At 45.4% G+C, this 17,669-nt stretch overlaps 1 protein-coding gene across 10 annotated transcripts in view; it reads left to right on the top strand.

Annotated features, from left to right (window-relative positions):
• USP19 (ubiquitin specific peptidase 19) overlaps positions 1–17,669 on the top strand; it is a 471,392-nt gene that overhangs the window by 134,913 nt on the left and 318,810 nt on the right. For all 10 annotated transcript variants that reach the window (XM_086939352.1, XM_086939351.1, XM_086939350.1 and 7 more), the window contains one exon: positions 2,905–3,265. In XM_086939352.1, coding sequence (XP_086795478.1) covers positions 2,905–3,265 — 361 coding nt within the window. The remainder of the gene's footprint in view (positions 1–2,904; positions 3,266–17,669) is intronic.

The following is a 17,669-nucleotide window of genomic DNA, read 5'->3' as shown; positions in this document are numbered from 1 at the left end:
CTATAGTGTTTAGAATTGTGTTGCCTACTGCAACCCCTGTACCTATTGTGTTCACAAAGTTTATTGCCTCCTTGCAAAGTAATTACATGAGAGTACTCGTATCGAGAAAAGTAGGTTTTTATGCCTGTTGGTTCTAAAAATAAAACAACTATATCTTTTGATATAAAAACAATTGGCCTGGAGTTCATTCCTTGAGTGTGTGAAATCCTTTGCTGACTGAGTGCGTACAACAAATGCTTTACACTATCCTCTGGTACTGCCTTAATGCTCGACCAAGCTACCACTTTGGAGAGTAAGGTCAGCCCTGACTTTAACCTCTGTTATACCTTTGTGGTTTGTGGACTCTCTACACACTGTACCTTATTCTGGTCCAGTATATATAAGAGCCACTTTCTCACATCAGTTCACTATTAAAACTCTAGTACCTACCCTTCAGGCGATCGTTTACTTTCTTAACTGTTCTCCCTTGAAATGAATTTTTAAAGCATATTTTCTGATTTCCATATTTGTAAATCTAAATTAGCTGTTTTTCATTGGTGGAAACTAATTAAGTTGGGCGTGCTTTTTAAATCATTGTTTTACAGTAAAGTGAGCATTGTTTTACAGTAAAGTGAGCATCTGTGGTAAAAGTGCCTATCTGTGGACAGGACTTTTAAGTGTTTGACTTCAGTGAATCTTCCGATGCAGGAGAACTATTGTTAGTGGTAAGAAATGTTAGTGGTAAATGTAAATGTACATGTATTTATATAGCGCAAATCGCCCACATAGCAGGCATCTATGCGCTTGCTTAGGAAACCCGTCCTGGTATTCCCCTGTGTGATACCCCGGCAGGGTATCCACAAGGTGAAAGACAGGCATCCCGCGAGGGGCCGTTGTGGAGATTAAGCAAGCTATTGCCCAGAGTCGCAGAGTGTGAACCCGTGAGTCGAGTAGGCACCGGAGCGAGAATTATCGAGTCCGTGGAATTATTGAGCCCAACCCCCGTCTGGGCGGGGAATTGAACCCTGGTCCGGGGCCGATCTCAGCTTCCGGGTCTGCCGCCTCTAACCCCTGAGCCACACTTCTCCAAGAAGAAAGAAACGTTTTCATCGTCAGAGTACAAATACATCATTTAGTGAGCTTTCATGAGTCATTAGTTTGGTTGAGGGATTTGGTGTCCGAGACAGCTAGTATCACTTATCATGGAGGAAAAGAGACGAGAGGTGTGCAAATCTGGGTGTAATTGTATGTCTAACCCGAAAAAATAATGGTTGGCTATATTCTGTAATCTGGTCCTACGCTGGACTTTTCAAATCCCTACCTACTGTTTACAAAATGGAGCCTGTTGTAGGAAATACAATTTTCTGCATTCAGGGAGGCCCACAATGTTTGATTCAGGAGGCTACAGTTAGAAATGTATTGATTCTTATGGGTCGAGGCTTTGCAGACTAGATCATAACCCATCATTTTATTAATTTTTTGAGACATTTTACAAAAATTATACACATCCTGTAACCAACAGCATAGGCCAGTGTTACCCAAACAGTGGGCCGCTTTCTGATTTTTGGTGGGCCGCTTAAGTCCAAGATATAAATAAAGATGCCTTTAAATTCTGCACCAATACCTTGTCACATTTGCTGCGCTTGAAAGACATCTCATGTCAGGCTATGTCTTCTGACAATTTATTGCTTATTTTTTAACATGGGAATTGATGTTTACAAACTTCTCTCACTTTGCAGTCCGAGAAAGAAAAGTAACGTGAATTCTGTGACAATCTTGCTTGGTTACAGGTGTTTGAATGGAAAGGCGGTAGGACTTAATTTTTTGTAAGATACAACAACTTGTAAATACCTATAAAGAACTGTGCACATTCAGCAGTTAGAGGAAAGCAAAAATGAAGCACATTTTTTGTATTTCTGAGGTATGATGGAAACAAAGATTAATAGAATCAAAAAAATCAAGGCACTTTACTTGTTGGTGCACAAATGATGAATATTCACTGAAACCAATTTTCTACACATCAGTTTGTTTGCAGTAAAGTGTTATTAAAATTGGTATCTGTGTGCAAATTTAGTGGCTATTCCAATGGAAAATATGCTGTCCGTAAATGACAGTGCGCTACTACAGAATGCTTTAGTTAGATTAAGGTATCGCCTGCTTCATGTCCATTAAAGCTAAGTGGGTCGCAAATGTTTGTTACAACAATTAGGTCATGGTTCTAAAAAGCTTTGGAACCACTGGCATAGACAATTTCAACTTGAGAAAAGGAAACTGATGCATTTTACAGACTGGTATAATGCATTAGAAAGTCGAAAGGGTGTACAGATAAGCATATTTTTAGATGTGGGCAAAACAACATGAAATGGTAAATAACAAGTGGTGGCATGGACTGCCAAAGTAAGTATGAAGCAAGGTTGCAGATGGATTTGGAAGTGATGGATATATATTTAAAGCACATTGTTAGGCAAGTAAGTCGCCATTGTAGTTGACAAAAAAAAGAAACAATGAGGGCAGCAGAGTTGATAGAGCAGAGGTATAATCTTTTAGAAAGATTTATGGAGAGCAACGCAAGACCGGGAGACCGAGAAGGAGTTGCAATAAAAATGTGAGAAAGAAGGGAGCTTTGTGCACAGAGACATGTGTCAGTGGTAAGACAAGACCATGCTGCATACATTCAAATGCTGCAATATACAGTAAAAAGTGAGGTAGGAGGTGTTGGCTGCAAAACGATCAAAGACAATTCTGAATCTAGGGATATTGGAGGAGAAGTCAGGATGGGAAAGGATACTGTAGAAGCACTAAGAAAGGGGGGAAGGAGAAGTTCACTTTTGGAGTTGATAATTAGTTAATTTTTTTTAGGTGGGGCATATGTTAAGAACCTTTAAAAAGTACCTGTATTTCCCCTTTTTTATTTGTTTGTGAAAGGCTGAAGATATGGAAGAGAGAATGCCTTCTTTACAGCCGATCATTCCCTGCTCCGAGATGCCCATCCCTCTTCCTGCTGCGTCGTCCTGCTTGGGTGATGTAGACCTGCAAGACATTGTATTGCCAGGGCCAATGGAGACGGAAGCCACTGTGCAGTGTGATATGGATGCTCCAGCTGCCCTGGACTCCCTCAATGGCTGCTGTCCATGCCCCTCAGTCCCACCAAACGAGACCAGGGACAGTGAACGTTTGTTTCCAAGATTGCCAGCACCTGAGGGAACTTCCAGTGCCATGGAGAGCAGCAGAGATGAAAAGAGCGACCATTCAAAGGAGGATAGCAGTTCGGATGACATAACAGAAGGTAATGTTGTTATTCTTATCACAATGATGCTGATGGCCATGGTTTTGCACAGCAATATTTCTGTTCCTAAAACAAAAATCAGCACTGGATTTATAAAATACCGTTCTGTTGTCAGATGTGTAGAATTTATTCAGTTAATCTATTTTCATTGTTTCAAATGTACCTCTTCCCCATCATAACCTTTAGAAGTTGGGCCTGCCCTTATCTAAGAGGCAGGGAGCGCTTTTCACCCCCCGTTTCTCCTCCGAATCCAGACCTTTTGTGTACTAATGCCGTCTCTTTGTTTACTGTTAATAGTTCTTTATTCTACACCTAGCACTTTTCAATATTTGTGCCTATGCAATGCTTGAATTACACTTACGGTTCTTAACTGTATTTCACAGCTATCACTGAGACATGGATTAGTCACAAAGACTTGGATACTTGCTCATCCTTTCAATTTGATCCTGCCATATTTTTGCACATTGTTGAAACATGTTAGAAGTGTATGTATTGAAAACTAACAATTGTCTACCGCTCCAGTTTCAGCACTGAACGCTTCCCCCATTATTTTAATACCTCTTGATCTTGGTAATTGCCCGATTCAAAGACCGTGTTTTGGCCATTTTTCACCCTATCCTCAAATTTGACCATTCCTTTGATCAACTGGTCACTGTAGTTACGACCATGGCCTTGTTACTCCCTGCCTCCAGCATTCTTAAAATTGGTACCCTACGATGTCACACCTCTATAAATCACCACATTTTTTATCAAATGTACTGATACCCTTGAGCATTACTTCAGTTACCCCAGTATTGGAACTTTCATAGATTCCCATGCTTTTGTATCATTCCCCGTCGTCGGAATGGGAGTCTCGGTAACATAAATACCATAGCTGTAGGTACAAAAGAGAAAGGAAAAAGGCCTAGGCCTCATTCCCTTTTATAGCATATCACCCTCTTTTTGTAAAAGAGACCAAACTTAGGCATCAGCCAATAAGAAGTGCCTCACACCTTAGAACCCTCCTGAAGGAACCTCAGAGTTTCTACCGCACGTTGTGCTTAGGGAGTCTCCTTTGAGCTCTGCTCAACTTCTACTCTTCAAGGAATTTCTTCAGGATTTTTTCTTCAGAATCTTTTCAGATTTTCTTCAGGATTGTTAGCTGCCTTCCTGGATCTCTGACATGGAGAAGAAAAAGGCCCTTTTCAAGCCATGTTCCACCTGTGGCAAGAAAAGGCTTTTTGTGGAGGATAAGCGCAAAGACTGCATCTATTGCCTCTATTCTGACCACAAGGCTGCGGACTGTAAGATCTGTCGCACCTTTTTGACCAAGACCCTCCGGGACCGTGAGGGTAGACTTTTGACATGGCTCCAGAAGCTGAAATCCAGGAAGGATACTGTCTCTAGTGACAGTGAGGATGCAGCGTCAATGTCTTCCTCAAGAAGGTCAGTGAAGAGGGGTAGGGGTTCCCCTTCTCCTTCTGTGGAGCGATCTACTAAGGCCTCAAAAAAGACCCCCAGTGAGTCTGAGAGCCAAGGTCCCAGCAAATCTCCTCACCGAGGTGAAAAGGAGAGGGTAGGACCTGCTACCCCTTCCAAGGGGGAGAAGACTGCCTCAGCCTTCAAGAAACCTTCTTCCCAGTCTTTTGAGAGGTGTTATAAGTCCTCGACGATTAAGACGTCGACAGCGGAGGTTACGTCGACGAAGAAATCGAAATTGATATCGTCGACGAGCCAGTCGACGGGGGATTCGTCGACGAAGGAACCGTCGTCGATGAAAGAAGCTTTGACGGCAGGTCCATCAGCGTCGACGGAAGGTTTGCCGACGACAGTGTCGACGACTAAGGCGCCGACGACGCAGGCGTCGAAGGCGTCGAAGATGACGACAAAGGCGATGAAGGCGTATGCGACGAGGGCGTCGACGACGACAAGGGCGTTGACGACCCCGATCTCGTCGACGTGTGTACAACAGTCGACTACGGAACCGTCGACGGTATTGTCCTCTGAGAAGAGAATTACGATTTCTGTAACAGGAATTACGCTGGAGATTACTTCTCCGAGGAGAGTGACCCCCCTGCTACCAACCCTTGCTCTTTCAGGAAGGGGAATCAGAGGAGGATGACCAGGACTCGTACAGCTATGCCAATAGTCCCTCTCAACTTCTAGTCAAATGCCAGGAGACGGACTCTGTAGGAGAATACGACCAAGAGGATTATGATGATCATCATCAGACGACCCAGTCGCAACACCATTCTGGGCAGGATATGGTTACAGTGCCATCTTCTTTTCTTCAGGATCTGCATAAGATGCTGCAGGACTACAAATCTAAGGCGAATAGGCAAATTCTGGTCCCGGAGGTGCCTGCTTCGCCTGCAGTGATTTCTGCCTCAACGGTGATGCCAGGTTTACCTCCTCAGGTTTCTCCTCAGCCTCAAACCTCCTTTCCACAGGATTCTTCCGAGCTGGCAGATGCCCATGATCATTTCTCGAATGAGGATTAACAGTCTGATCATGACTCTGTTCATACTACTGAATATGACGAATATATCATTCCGGATCCAGTTCCGGATCCAGTTGATTCCCCGCCAGCAGACATTGGAGGTTTCCATCAGCTGATGGAAAGAGCAGCTGGCAGGTTCAAACTGGCCATGCCTGCTGTGGCTACGGATTGTTTCCTATATGATTTCAAGGAACCCTTTAGGAAAACAACTAGGTCAATTCCTATTGTAGATCATCTGTGGAAGGAGGGCCTAAAGGCTATGAAGAACCCAGCAACAGTTGTTGTGTGCTACCGCGTCTGGATAAGAAATACAGGGCACCCGAAGATGGACCAGCGGCCTTGATGGGTCATCCAAGACCAGACTCCGTTATCTCACAGGCAGCGCAGAGGAAATCCTGTAACCCCTCTGCCCCCTTAACAACTCCTCCGTACAACGAAGGTCGGAGATTGGATAATGCGGGGTAAAGATTCTCATCGATGGCGAGTCTTCTAGTGCGAGCTGCGAATGTCCTGGCGATCGTGGGTAGATACAACCGCCAGCTTTGGTGTGATGTCGCCCCGTACCTAGACCAGCTACCTCCAGAGTCTGCATCAGAGGCAAAAAAGATCTTGCAGGAGGGAGAAGCGACGTCAATGGAGATTATTGACTGTGCAATGGACATTGCAACAACAGCCTTTCGTTCCTTGGCTGGGGTGGCAGTCCTCTGTCGCCAAGGATGGCTGAAGGCTACTTTGTTTCGGCCGGAGATCCAGAATAAGGTCCTGGATCTTCCCTTTGATGGTGAAGCATTATTTGAAAACTGATTGACGAAACTCTTCAGGGAATAAAAAAGGACACGGAGAGTGCCAGGCCCTTGGGGACCCTTCAATACCGCAAGTCTCCTTTTAAGGGAGGCAGAGGCAATAATTACAGGGGATCATATCAACAGCAGCGCTATTCCTCCACGGGCTCAGGTTCCAAGCAATACCCGTCAGCCTTATCAGCGGAGACAGGGCCAGTCTACAAACGACTCCAGGCCTTACAATAAGGGGAAACAGGCTTGACGAGGACGATATTCGTCCAAGCGCCAATAGCGGCCTCCTGGCTCTTCCTACTGGACCCTCCTCTAAGAGATCATCAGTTGGAGTCAGGGTAACCAAATACCTTAAAAACTGGTCCAGGATAACATCGGACCGTTGGGTGCTCAACATCATTCGGAAAGGGCATACCTTGGAATTTACGCAAGTCCCTCCACCCAAGCCCCCGGCAGCCATTCCATCGAAACACCAGCATCTCCTGCGGCTCGAGGTCCAACAGATGCTCCGGAAGGGAGCGATAGAGCCGGTCCCCTCAAATCAAAAGGGACAAAGATTCTATTCCAGGTTCTTCCTGGTAAGGAAGACGCTAGAGAAATGGCACCCCATTTTAGACCTCGGGGAGCTCAACACCTATCTCCTCTCCCTGTCCTTCCAGATGGTCTCTCTCCAGGACATCCTGAAGCTTATCAGCCCGGGGGATTTCATGGCCACGCTCGATCTCAAGGATGCGTACTTCCATGTCCTGATTCACCCAGCACACAGAAGGTTTCTACGATTCACAGTAGCCAAGAGCCATTTTCAGTTCAGGGTTTTACCCTTTGGACTCCGCTCAGCCCCGAGGATTTTTACAAAGGTGCTGGCACCAGTAGCAGCATTTCTGCGAAGGAACCATTTCCAAGTCTTCCCCTACCTGGACGACTGGTTGCTGAAAGCTCCGTTCAAGGAGGCAGCGCTGGACGCTGTTCAGGCGTGTACAAACTTGTTTCAGAATCTGGGACTCACTCTAAACAACGAAAAGTCATACCTGGTCCCGTCCAGAAAGGCTAGTTTCCTGGGAGCCATCCTGGATTCAAAGCTCTCAAGAGCCTTCCCTACTCCAGAAAGGAGGGAGAAGTTACAGACCTTGGCTCGGGACCTACAAGAAAGAAGGTGTCTTTCAGTACGCCGCTACAAGTCTCTACTGGGGGTGATTTCATCATGTATTCCCCATTGCAGACTAAGAATGCGTCCTCTGCAGGAACAACTAGACAACCAGTGGAAGCAGGTCCACGGTTAATTCGAGGACAAGGTGACCATCACTCCAATGATGAGGGAAGCGGCCTTATGGTGGACAGATCAAAACAACTTGTCCCAAGGTCTATCCCGTCCCCACAATTAGTAACAACTGACGCGTCTTTGGAGGGTTGGGGAGCAGTGATGCAAGACCTACATGTCAGCGGTCATTGGTCGCCCCAGGAGAAACGTCTCCACATCAACCTTTTAGAGCTAAGGGCAATAAGACTGGCTCTGCAAGCTTTTCTTCCTCGCCTGGAAGGTTCGCAAGTGCTTATCAGGACGGACAACACCATGGCCATGCACTATGTGAACAAGGAAGGAGGAACCAGATCTCGTCCATTGTCGCAAGTAGCTCAACAGATCTGGGAATGGGCGATCCTTCAGGGAATATTGCTGAAGGCAGAACACTTGCCAGGGGTTCTAAACGAGAACGCCGACAGACTGAGCAGGTCATCCTCAGTCAGCCACGAATGGGAATTGAATTAGCGAGTTCTGGAGGAGGTCTTCAGCCAGTGGGGCAGACCGGAGGTGGATCTCTTTGCCGCACCGACCAACAAGAAATGCCGGTCTTACGCAAGCAGATTTCACCATCGAGGTTCTCTGGGGAATGCGCTTTCGATAGCATGGTCAAGGACATTTGTCTACGCCTTTCCCCCCATACCTCTGATCCCACGGCTCATCAGGAAGATCAAGGTGGAGCCGTGCAGGATGATCCTGATAGCCCCTGCGTGGCCGAGACAGTTCTGGTATACGGAATTCCATCTGTTGTCGCCAGCTCCTCTTCTTCCTTTGAGGGATCTACCAGATCTCTTCACAATGTCCGAAGGGCAAGTTTGGCACCCAGATCCACAGTCATTACACCTGACCGCATGGCTCCTGAGCAGCGAGAGTTTATGAATCTCCCCATATCAAGAGAGATTAAGGAAGTCCTTTCCCAGGCAAGAGCCCCTTCAACGAACAGGACTTACCGTCTTAAGTGGAAAAGATTTTGTTGCTGGTGTAAAAGAGAAAAGATTGATCCTTTTGCTTCAAAGCCTCATCAGCTCCTACCTTATCTGCTGTCCTTGGCTAAGTCGGGACTAGCCCATTCATCGATTAAAGTCCACTTGGCGGCGATTTTGAGGTACAGAAGGTCTGGGTCTAGGCCTTCCTTGTGGTCTTCCAGGATTGTCAAGCAGTTTCTTAAGGGCTTGTTCAGAGTCTATCCACCAGTGAGACCGCCTCCTCCTACTTGGCATTTAAATCAAGTCCTTTCTCAGCTCATGAAAGGCCCATTTGAACCAATCCATTGTTTTGACATGAAATACCTTTCATGGAAATTGGCTCTCCTCCTCGCTCTCACGTCGGCTAGGCGTGTTGGAGAATTGCAGGCCTTGACTATCCAAGAACCTTTCCTCCAATTCAAAAGAAACACTGTAATCGTGAGAACTAACCCTAGGTTTAGGCTTAAGGTTCCCTCGGACTTCCACTTGAATGAGCCGGTCATTCTGAAGGCGTTCTTTCCTCAATCGGCTACACCAGCAGAAAGAACATTGCATTCGTTGGATGTAAAACGATGCTTGAAATTCTATTTGGAACGTACTAAGGGATTTCGGAAATCCTCACAGTTATTTGTTGCCTTAGGGGGTCCAAGCAAGGGCCTTCCACTATCCAAACAGGGTATTTCAAGATGGATCACAAGTGCAATTCTGCATTGCCACACTGCAGCAGGAAAACCTCTGACTGATAGAATTCGAGCACATTCCACAAGATCTGTGGCATCTTCAACAGCCCTCTTCGCGGGGTGCAGATTAAAGACATTTGCAGAGCTGCTACCTGGAGCAGCGTTCACACCTTTACCAAGCATTACTGCTTGGAGTCCTTACAACAAGATGATGCGGCAGTAGTACAGGCTGTCCTGAGGAACCTCTTCCAATAATTGGTGAGCTTTCTTTTCGATCTCACCTTCCGTATTCCACATTTTGTATCTTTGTCATGTTGGCTATTGCAATAATTTTATGACACAAAATGCGGTTTTGTTGCGAACAGCTTACCACTCTGATACAAAAGCATGGGAATCTATGAAAGTTCCAATACTGGGGTAAGAAAACAAGTTACTTATCTGTAATTTTCATAGATTGCCATGTGCCCACCCACCTCCCCGAGGAAAGCTCAGCCTACAACAGATATGGTGTCTAAGTACACAACGGTTATGAAAATCTGAGGCTCTGAGGTTCCTTCAGGAGGGTTCTAAGGGGTGAGGCACTTCTGATTGGCAGATGCCTAAGTTTAGTCTTTTACAAAAAGAGGGTGATATTCTAAAAAAGGGGAATGAGGCCTAGGGCTTTTTCCTTTCTCTTTTGTACCTACAGCTATGGTATTATTGTTACCGAGACTCTCATTCCGACGACGGGGAATGATACAAAAGCATGGGAATCTATGAAAGTTACCAATACTGGGGAACCAAAGTTACAGGTAAGTAACTTGTTTTCTTTTCATTACACACCAGCCAATGTCATCACAAAAATCTCTGTAATTTGAGATATTTTAACAGTACATGCTGCTCCACCACCATAACTCAAACTTTGAACCACCCTCTACTTGGTACACACGTTACTATAACATCACCCAAAGAGATAATTTCTACAATTAATCTGCTAATCAGTTATGCCCAGCTTCTGCCTACAAACTGTCAATCCTCTTCTTAAAACTGTAAAACTCTTCTCTCCTTACCTCCTCTGTGTTTGCAACATGTTCAGCCTCTAGTGTTTGGTTTGGAATAATACACGTTGTTTACTTCAAGAGTTTGTTTCAGTTTCTAGAGTGGCTCATGACAACATAACTCGAATCCACATTACAGGACTCAAGACTCTCACCTTAGATTAGTTTAGATTTTTTCGTCCAAGAAATTTTGTTGTTTACTTCTGCATGTATAATGCTTGAAATGCTTAGTAAAGGCTCCGTCAATCACTTATTTCCCACCCATAAGGAGAGGTGGGTTTGGATGGTAATCGACAATGCGACAAGCTAAGGATGAATTAGATGGAGAGTATTTGTAGCTAAAGTAAATAATGTTTAAAACTCTTTGGTCCACTTAGTCCTCTTTCTTCTCATGAATATCAACGTGTTTTATATGAACAGATAACTACATTGGTGCTTTGCAAATATCCGTAAGTGAAATGTCACATAAGTCAGAACGCCTCCTTTTTTGCATCATTATGTTTTTGGAGGGGCAGTGAGTTATCTGCAAATGCTTAGCAATTCTGAAGGTACCACAAATCTATTTTGCTGTGCCCACTTAAGAAATGGATAAGCAAAGATGTGTATGAACAAAAGAGACAACTGTTTCGTTATGCATAAAGATGTGGTTTTGTGTATGTAGTACGTGTGCTTGCTTGACATCTAACGAGTAGAGGGCCCTTTCTACCCTACTTAGTGTTTTGGAAAATTATTGGGCGTTCAGTGATTTGGTCAAGGTGAAAAGATGTTACAACCTTTGGAATGAATTGTGCATGTGTGCTTAAGACCACCTTGTCTTTATGAACTTGAATGACAGATTCTTCCACATACAGTGCTTGGAGTTTGAAAGGAAGTGATTGATCCCCAGAAAAGCCACTTTCCATGTTGATGCCTGTAGTGAACTAGAATGCAGACCTATAATGCTTGTTATAACAACGTTTAATTCCTACCTAGGCATATGGAGTACTGTAGGTAGGATAATCCTTTTTTGCACTTCCATGAATACTTTAGAAAGTGGGATTTTCCTATAAGTATGTGTGTGTGTGTGTATATATATATATATATATATATATATATAATACAGTTGGAGGTGGGCAAGCAACACATGGGAGATACAGGCGCACATGGCCGTAGTGCACAGAGGACCTTCAATGCCACCCAAAATTTTTTTTTTAATTTGATTGAACATTGGTCACCAAACATCCATGTTGTGACTGGTTAAAATCTGCCCATTTTCGGCTGCCAAAGCATTGTTTTTAGTCTTTATGCTTGTGGAATCTTTTGTAAAGGCAAAAGTTACTGCAGAGTGTTACCAGTAGGCATGTACCATGTGAAGGATCCGCTGGCATATTCCATTTAACACAGTCCAATCACTAAGACTTAGCAAACAGGTCGTCTACCTCATGGCCTACCCCAGTACTCCCTCTCCCCAATGGGTGCTGTCCTACCTCACCCAAAGGCCACCACAATGGCTGGTTGTGTGTATAACAGCAGGGCCTATACAAACTCCTAATGCCGATTTTATAAAGCAATGAATGGTGTAACCCTCATTACCTCTCTGACTTCTTATTGCTCTACACTTCAAGTGTGAATTTAAGATCAGCAAAACAAAACCTCGTAGTCATTCTGAAACAACTTTGCGCCACGTCTATGTTCTGAGCCTTAACCCCTCAGTGGCCTTTCCATGAGAACTCATTATCACTCATTTCAAGCGAGCCCTTCAGTCTACTCCAGAAGTTTTAAAAAGTCTTATAAGCCCACTACTACATCTGGAATGCGAAAAAGTGATTACCACACCACTCAACATGCAAACAATGTGACTATAGACCAGATGCTACTCTTGATATCAAATATTTGGATTGAAATGGAGCTGTGTATTGTGTGCATATATGTAAAATCTTAGTTCACAAACACTGAATTACTCCACATAAGTGCAGGAACCATGAATATCTAATGGCATGCTATGTACATTTTTAGCATAACCAATCTAATATTTTGTAAGGGTTATTTGAAGCTATTGTGTCTACAATTATCTTATCACCCTCGTTTTTAGGTCTAGCTTGACAGCATGGATCTGTGCCAGTTCTTTAAGTAATCTCCCTAAGAGTTTTGAAAGCAGTGTAGAGGGATGCTTTGACTCCTCTTCTCCTTGTTGATCTTCTTTACACTCCTGTCAGGTGCCTCTTGCGAACAGGTAGTCCTTCCTTGGCTTCTAAGCGCAAGCAGTAAGGTAAATGTACTTGCTGGCTCTGCCTGGTGGTAGAACAACAATCACTCAGTGCTTTCACTCCTGGCTTTGTTACCTTTTATCTTGGTCCTGGTTGACAGACCTCCTAGTTGTCTAGTCAAACGATGAACAACATTTTGGCTGAGGGGGCCAGTTCTTTACTCAGTTGGTTGCCATGGCAGCATGCATTCAGCCGACTAGGGATTCTGCAGCTTTTAAAAGTTCAGGTTCTCCATCATTCAAGGAGAGCATGCTCCTGTTGTCCTTATTTTGTGGGATTTCATCCTTGCCGTTAATATGGGACTGGTTTATATGGTAATGTGTATTCTGGTGTCTGGAAGCTCCCCTTTTACAGTGAGATAGCCAAAGCAAAGTAGATGTTGAATTTAACAGGGGACACCTGAGATACAACAAGTATCTTTGCCGGTTAGTTTACCCACCTAGCAAGTACAGCTAGTTTCATGGAGAGAGACAGGTGTTATGGATTTGCAAGCTCACCTTGCGCTTAAAAAACTCACGCCCGCTGGCAGCAAACACCAAACGTTCAGTTAAAAGACCTGTGCATTTAGAAAGCTCAGAAGCCGCTCGCATACGAGCTCTCCAGTATTAGGGGTGTCTTTCATAGATTCACATGCTTGAATAATTCCCCGTAGTCGAAGTGGGAGTCCCACTGTACATAACATAGTAGTAAGAATCCTATATACATAAATATATACATAATATATACATATAAATACATAAAATAAAATTCTATAATATGTATATTCCTTTCAAAAAATTGTCTTGAAGTACCATAGAACAAAATAGGCCCATAAAAAGCATAGAGGGAGAGCTTACTTTAGTAACATATCCAAGTCATTATAATAGTCCACTTTCCAGCCACCCTCTAGAACCTTCTCCTCAGAAGCTCAAGCCCTCAGATTTTCTACTGCACGTCGTGTGAAGGGAGTCTCCCTGAGCTCTGCTCAGTTTTTTCTTCATCTTCAAACTTCAAGCTTTCAAATATGTCTACTACGAAGAAGTCTTTATTCCGACCCTGTTCATCATGTGGAAAACTGCGTCTTTTCTCTGAGGACCCTCATAAAAAGTGCATTTATTGCTTATACCCGGACCATGAGAGGAGGAGTTGTAAATTTTGCAGGACCGTTTCAAATAAGACTTTAAAGGATAGAGAGGCCCGTCTCCTTCTGTGGCTACAGAAGTTGAAGACTTCGGACAACACTTTGTCTGATTTAGAGACTGTTTCTTCTTGCCAAACTGCAATCCCTCTGAAGCGTGGGTCTGAGTCTGACATTCCTTCGCCATTTCTTAAGAAAAAGAAGCTTGTGGACGCTTCTAAGTCAGTCTCCCCACGGGATCATCCGGCCTCTACGCCTGCGGGACCTAGTTCTCTGGCGTTGCAGATCCCCTCTGTGCCCTCGTCCTCTAAAACGAGAGCCAGCTCATCGACGAGCTCGACGACTAGATCCGGCTACGTCATGACAACGATGAGGACGACTACCTCCCTGTCAACGACGATGACGTCGACGACGACCACTTCGCGGAGCTGATTCAGGAGATCAGGCCTATTACTTCTATTATCAAGAGCTCGTCGACGACGAAGAAACCAGTCTCGTCGATGGCCCAGTCCAAACGCCATTCGTCGGCGAAGGCTTCGTCGACGTGTCACTCACTGTCGACGCCTTCCTCGAAGTCGACGACTGCCTCGTTGACGGCCACTACCCCGTCGACTACCTGCTCTTAGTCTACGGCTACTTCGTCGACGGTAACTTCGTCGACGTTACAAACTTCGTCGACTACAGCAAAGTCAACGTCGACGAAAAAGTCCTTGTCGACGGCAACAGTTCCTTCGTCGTCGGTAACCTTGCCATCATCGTCGACACCAGGAAAGTCTTCAGCAAAGCTCTCGACGACTATGCCGTCGATGCCCTCGGCGACGGCTCAATTTTCACTGGCCACTGCAACCAGTTTCACAGTGGTTACGGCTACTACTGTCAAACTCCCAGCTCCTTTAGTTTTGAGCCCTTTGCTCCATCGCTCCAGTCCCCCGCCTCAACTGTTTGCCTTTGAGGAAGAGGGTGATTCAGATGGCTCCTATGTGGACGATAACTTTCGGGCTGCCAGTAGCCCGTCGGAGTTACACATTAAATACCAGGACTATGATGATGATGATGATGAAGAGCAAGAGTTGCATGTCTCTGCTCCGGAAACCTCGCATGCTGGTGAACATGATGTTCCTATGGCACAGTTGCCTATGTCTTTGATCTCCAATCTGCAATACATGCTTGACTACAATCGTCGTTTTCCACTATCCATGCCGGCTTCTCCGTTGCCTCCATCTACACAGCCATCTGTTCCACTTCCACCAGCTGGCTCACCTACTCCACAACATCCTGTTCATGTGGATACTGGCAATAATACGGATACTGACCCAGATGAGGACGCTGCAATGGCAGATTGGGACGCTTACACAGGAACAAACTCCGTCTCCTCCTCCAACTTCTCCTTTGGCGTCGCCTCCAGTTGACATTGGGGGTTCCCATCTTTTGATGTCGAGAGCTGCCAAACGCTTTCACTTGCGTATGGTTGTCAAGCAAGAAGACTGCTTTCTATATGATTTTAATGATCAGCCTTTGAGGCAGGTGCATTCTATTCCCATCATAGACTTCATATGGAAAGAAGGCCTCAAACTTATGGGACAGCCTAATTCTGTTCCTGCCGTGCTTCCACGTATTGACAAGAAGCATAGGGCACCTGAGGATTCGCCTGCCTGCTTAGTCTCTCAGCCAAAACCTGACTCTGTCATTACACAGGCTGCACAAAAGAGGTCACGTAATCCATCTTCTACTTTGATATCACCGCCGGATCAGGATGGCCGCCGACTGGACACCATCTGCAAAAACATTTCCACGATGGCTGCAACCACTGTAGGGGCTGCTAATTCTTTAGCCATCCTCTGCCTTTATGACCGACAGATGTGGTCCGAGATTGCTGCCTTGGTTGACCTCGTACCTGAATCGTCTATAGCTGAAGCACAAAAGATCGTGCAAGAGGGTGAGAAAATTTTCCCTGAAATCATTGACTGTTCTGTTGATATTTCCTCGACTGGCTTCCGACAGTTAGCTGGCGCTGCAGTTTTACGGAGACAAGGCTGGCTCAAGTCTACGTCCATTCGGCCGGAGGTACAAGCTTAAATACTTGATTTGCCCTTCGATGGTGAGTCCCTCTTCGGTAATCATGTGGACGACGCCTTGGAATCTATTAAAAAGGACACTGATACTGCTCGCGCCCTCGGTTCTCTGCAATACCGGAAGAGGCCTTTTCGTGGAGCACGTGGTCGAGGCACATCCTCTAATTTTCGTGGCTCCTCCCAATACCGCTCCTACGGTGAGAACAGGCAGCGTTATTCCAACCAAACGCAGTCTCGACAGACCGACTCCAGGCCATACAGGCGAAAAAACACTTACAGAGGTGGTAACTCCTCTAATAAAAAATGACTTTCGCAACTTCAAGTCTTTTCCCACTCTGCAAATTGGAGGTCGAATCTCCCAAAGATTTTTCAATTGGTCACAAATAACTTAGGATCGTTGGGTTTTGGAGGTCATCCAAAAAGGCCATGCTCTGGAATTCATCAAGTTCTCACCCAACCGCCCACCATCTGGTCCTCCTCCAAAACATCTGAAGGAACTGTTTGCACAAGTTGGAGATATGATTCAAAAAGGTGCAGTCGAAGTGGTTCCTCGAAAACAACAAGGGACGGGCTTTTATTCCTGCTTTTTTCTTACCAGGAAGAAGTCTGGAGAGTGGCGCCCGATTTTAGATCTCAGAGCCCTCAACAAATTCGTCAAGTCCAAAACATTTCGAATGCTGACCTTGCTGGAAATCTTACAGTTCCTGAATCCAGAAGAGTTCCTCTCCACAATCGACCTCCAGGATGCATACTTTCATGTGCCAATCCATCAAAGACACAGAAAGTACCTTTGTTTCAAAGTGGGATCAAAGCACTACCAATTCAAGGTTCTACCTTTTGGCCTTCGTTCCGCGCCGAGGGTCTTCACAAAGATCATTGCCCCGGTTGCGGCTTATCTACGCCTGCAAGGCATACAAATCTACCCTTATTTGGACGACTGCTTAATAAAGGCACCAACCTTTCTCGCAGCAAACCACCACACTCAGACTTGCCTTTCCCTCTTCCGCAAACTGGGTCTTTCCATCAACCAGAAAGTCACATTTCTTTCCCTCACAACAGAGAGTCTTTCTGGGAGCGTTAATAGATACACGTCTCGCAAAGGTGTTTGTTTCGCAAGAGCGCCTAGATCGTATCATCAAACTGGTAGCTCTTCTACGCTCAAAGTGGTCCGTCTCTGTCGGGATGTTAAAATCCTTTCTGGACATGACATCGTCCTGATTACAACTGATCCCCCAATTGCAGGTTGCATATGCGAGTCCTTCAAGAAGAATTGGACAAGCAATGGCGGCGAGTCTCAGGGTCGTCCATTGACAAGGTCTTCCTGACCCCTCGCATCCAGGGCGCATTGGAATGGTGGGCTCACCTTCCAAACATCAGAACAGGGTGTCCGTTTCAAGAGCCGGCCACCACGCTTACCCTTACGACGGACGCTTCCTTAGAGGGTTAGGGTGCACACATCGAGGAGATGTCAATAAAGGGCAAGTGGCAATTAATCGGCTGGAGCTTCTGGCTATCTTTCTCGCCCTGAAATAGTTTTGACTACTAGTGGAAGGGGAGTCTCTGTTAGTGCATACTGGTGGTGTTGTCTGTACGCACCATCTCAACAAGCAAGGGGGTACGAGATCTCTCCCACTCTCCCGACAGGCACAGCAGATCTGGAAGTGGGCAATAAAGCATCGTGTTCAATTGACTGCAGTTCATGTCCTGGGCATTTCCA

The sequence above is a fragment of the Lissotriton vulgaris genome, chromosome 9 (genome assembly GCF_964263255.1).
Source record: "Lissotriton vulgaris chromosome 9, aLisVul1.2, whole genome shotgun sequence".
NCBI lineage: Eukaryota > Metazoa > Chordata > Amphibia > Caudata > Salamandridae > Lissotriton > Lissotriton vulgaris.
This window is presented reverse-complemented; position numbering and strand designations above follow the sequence as displayed.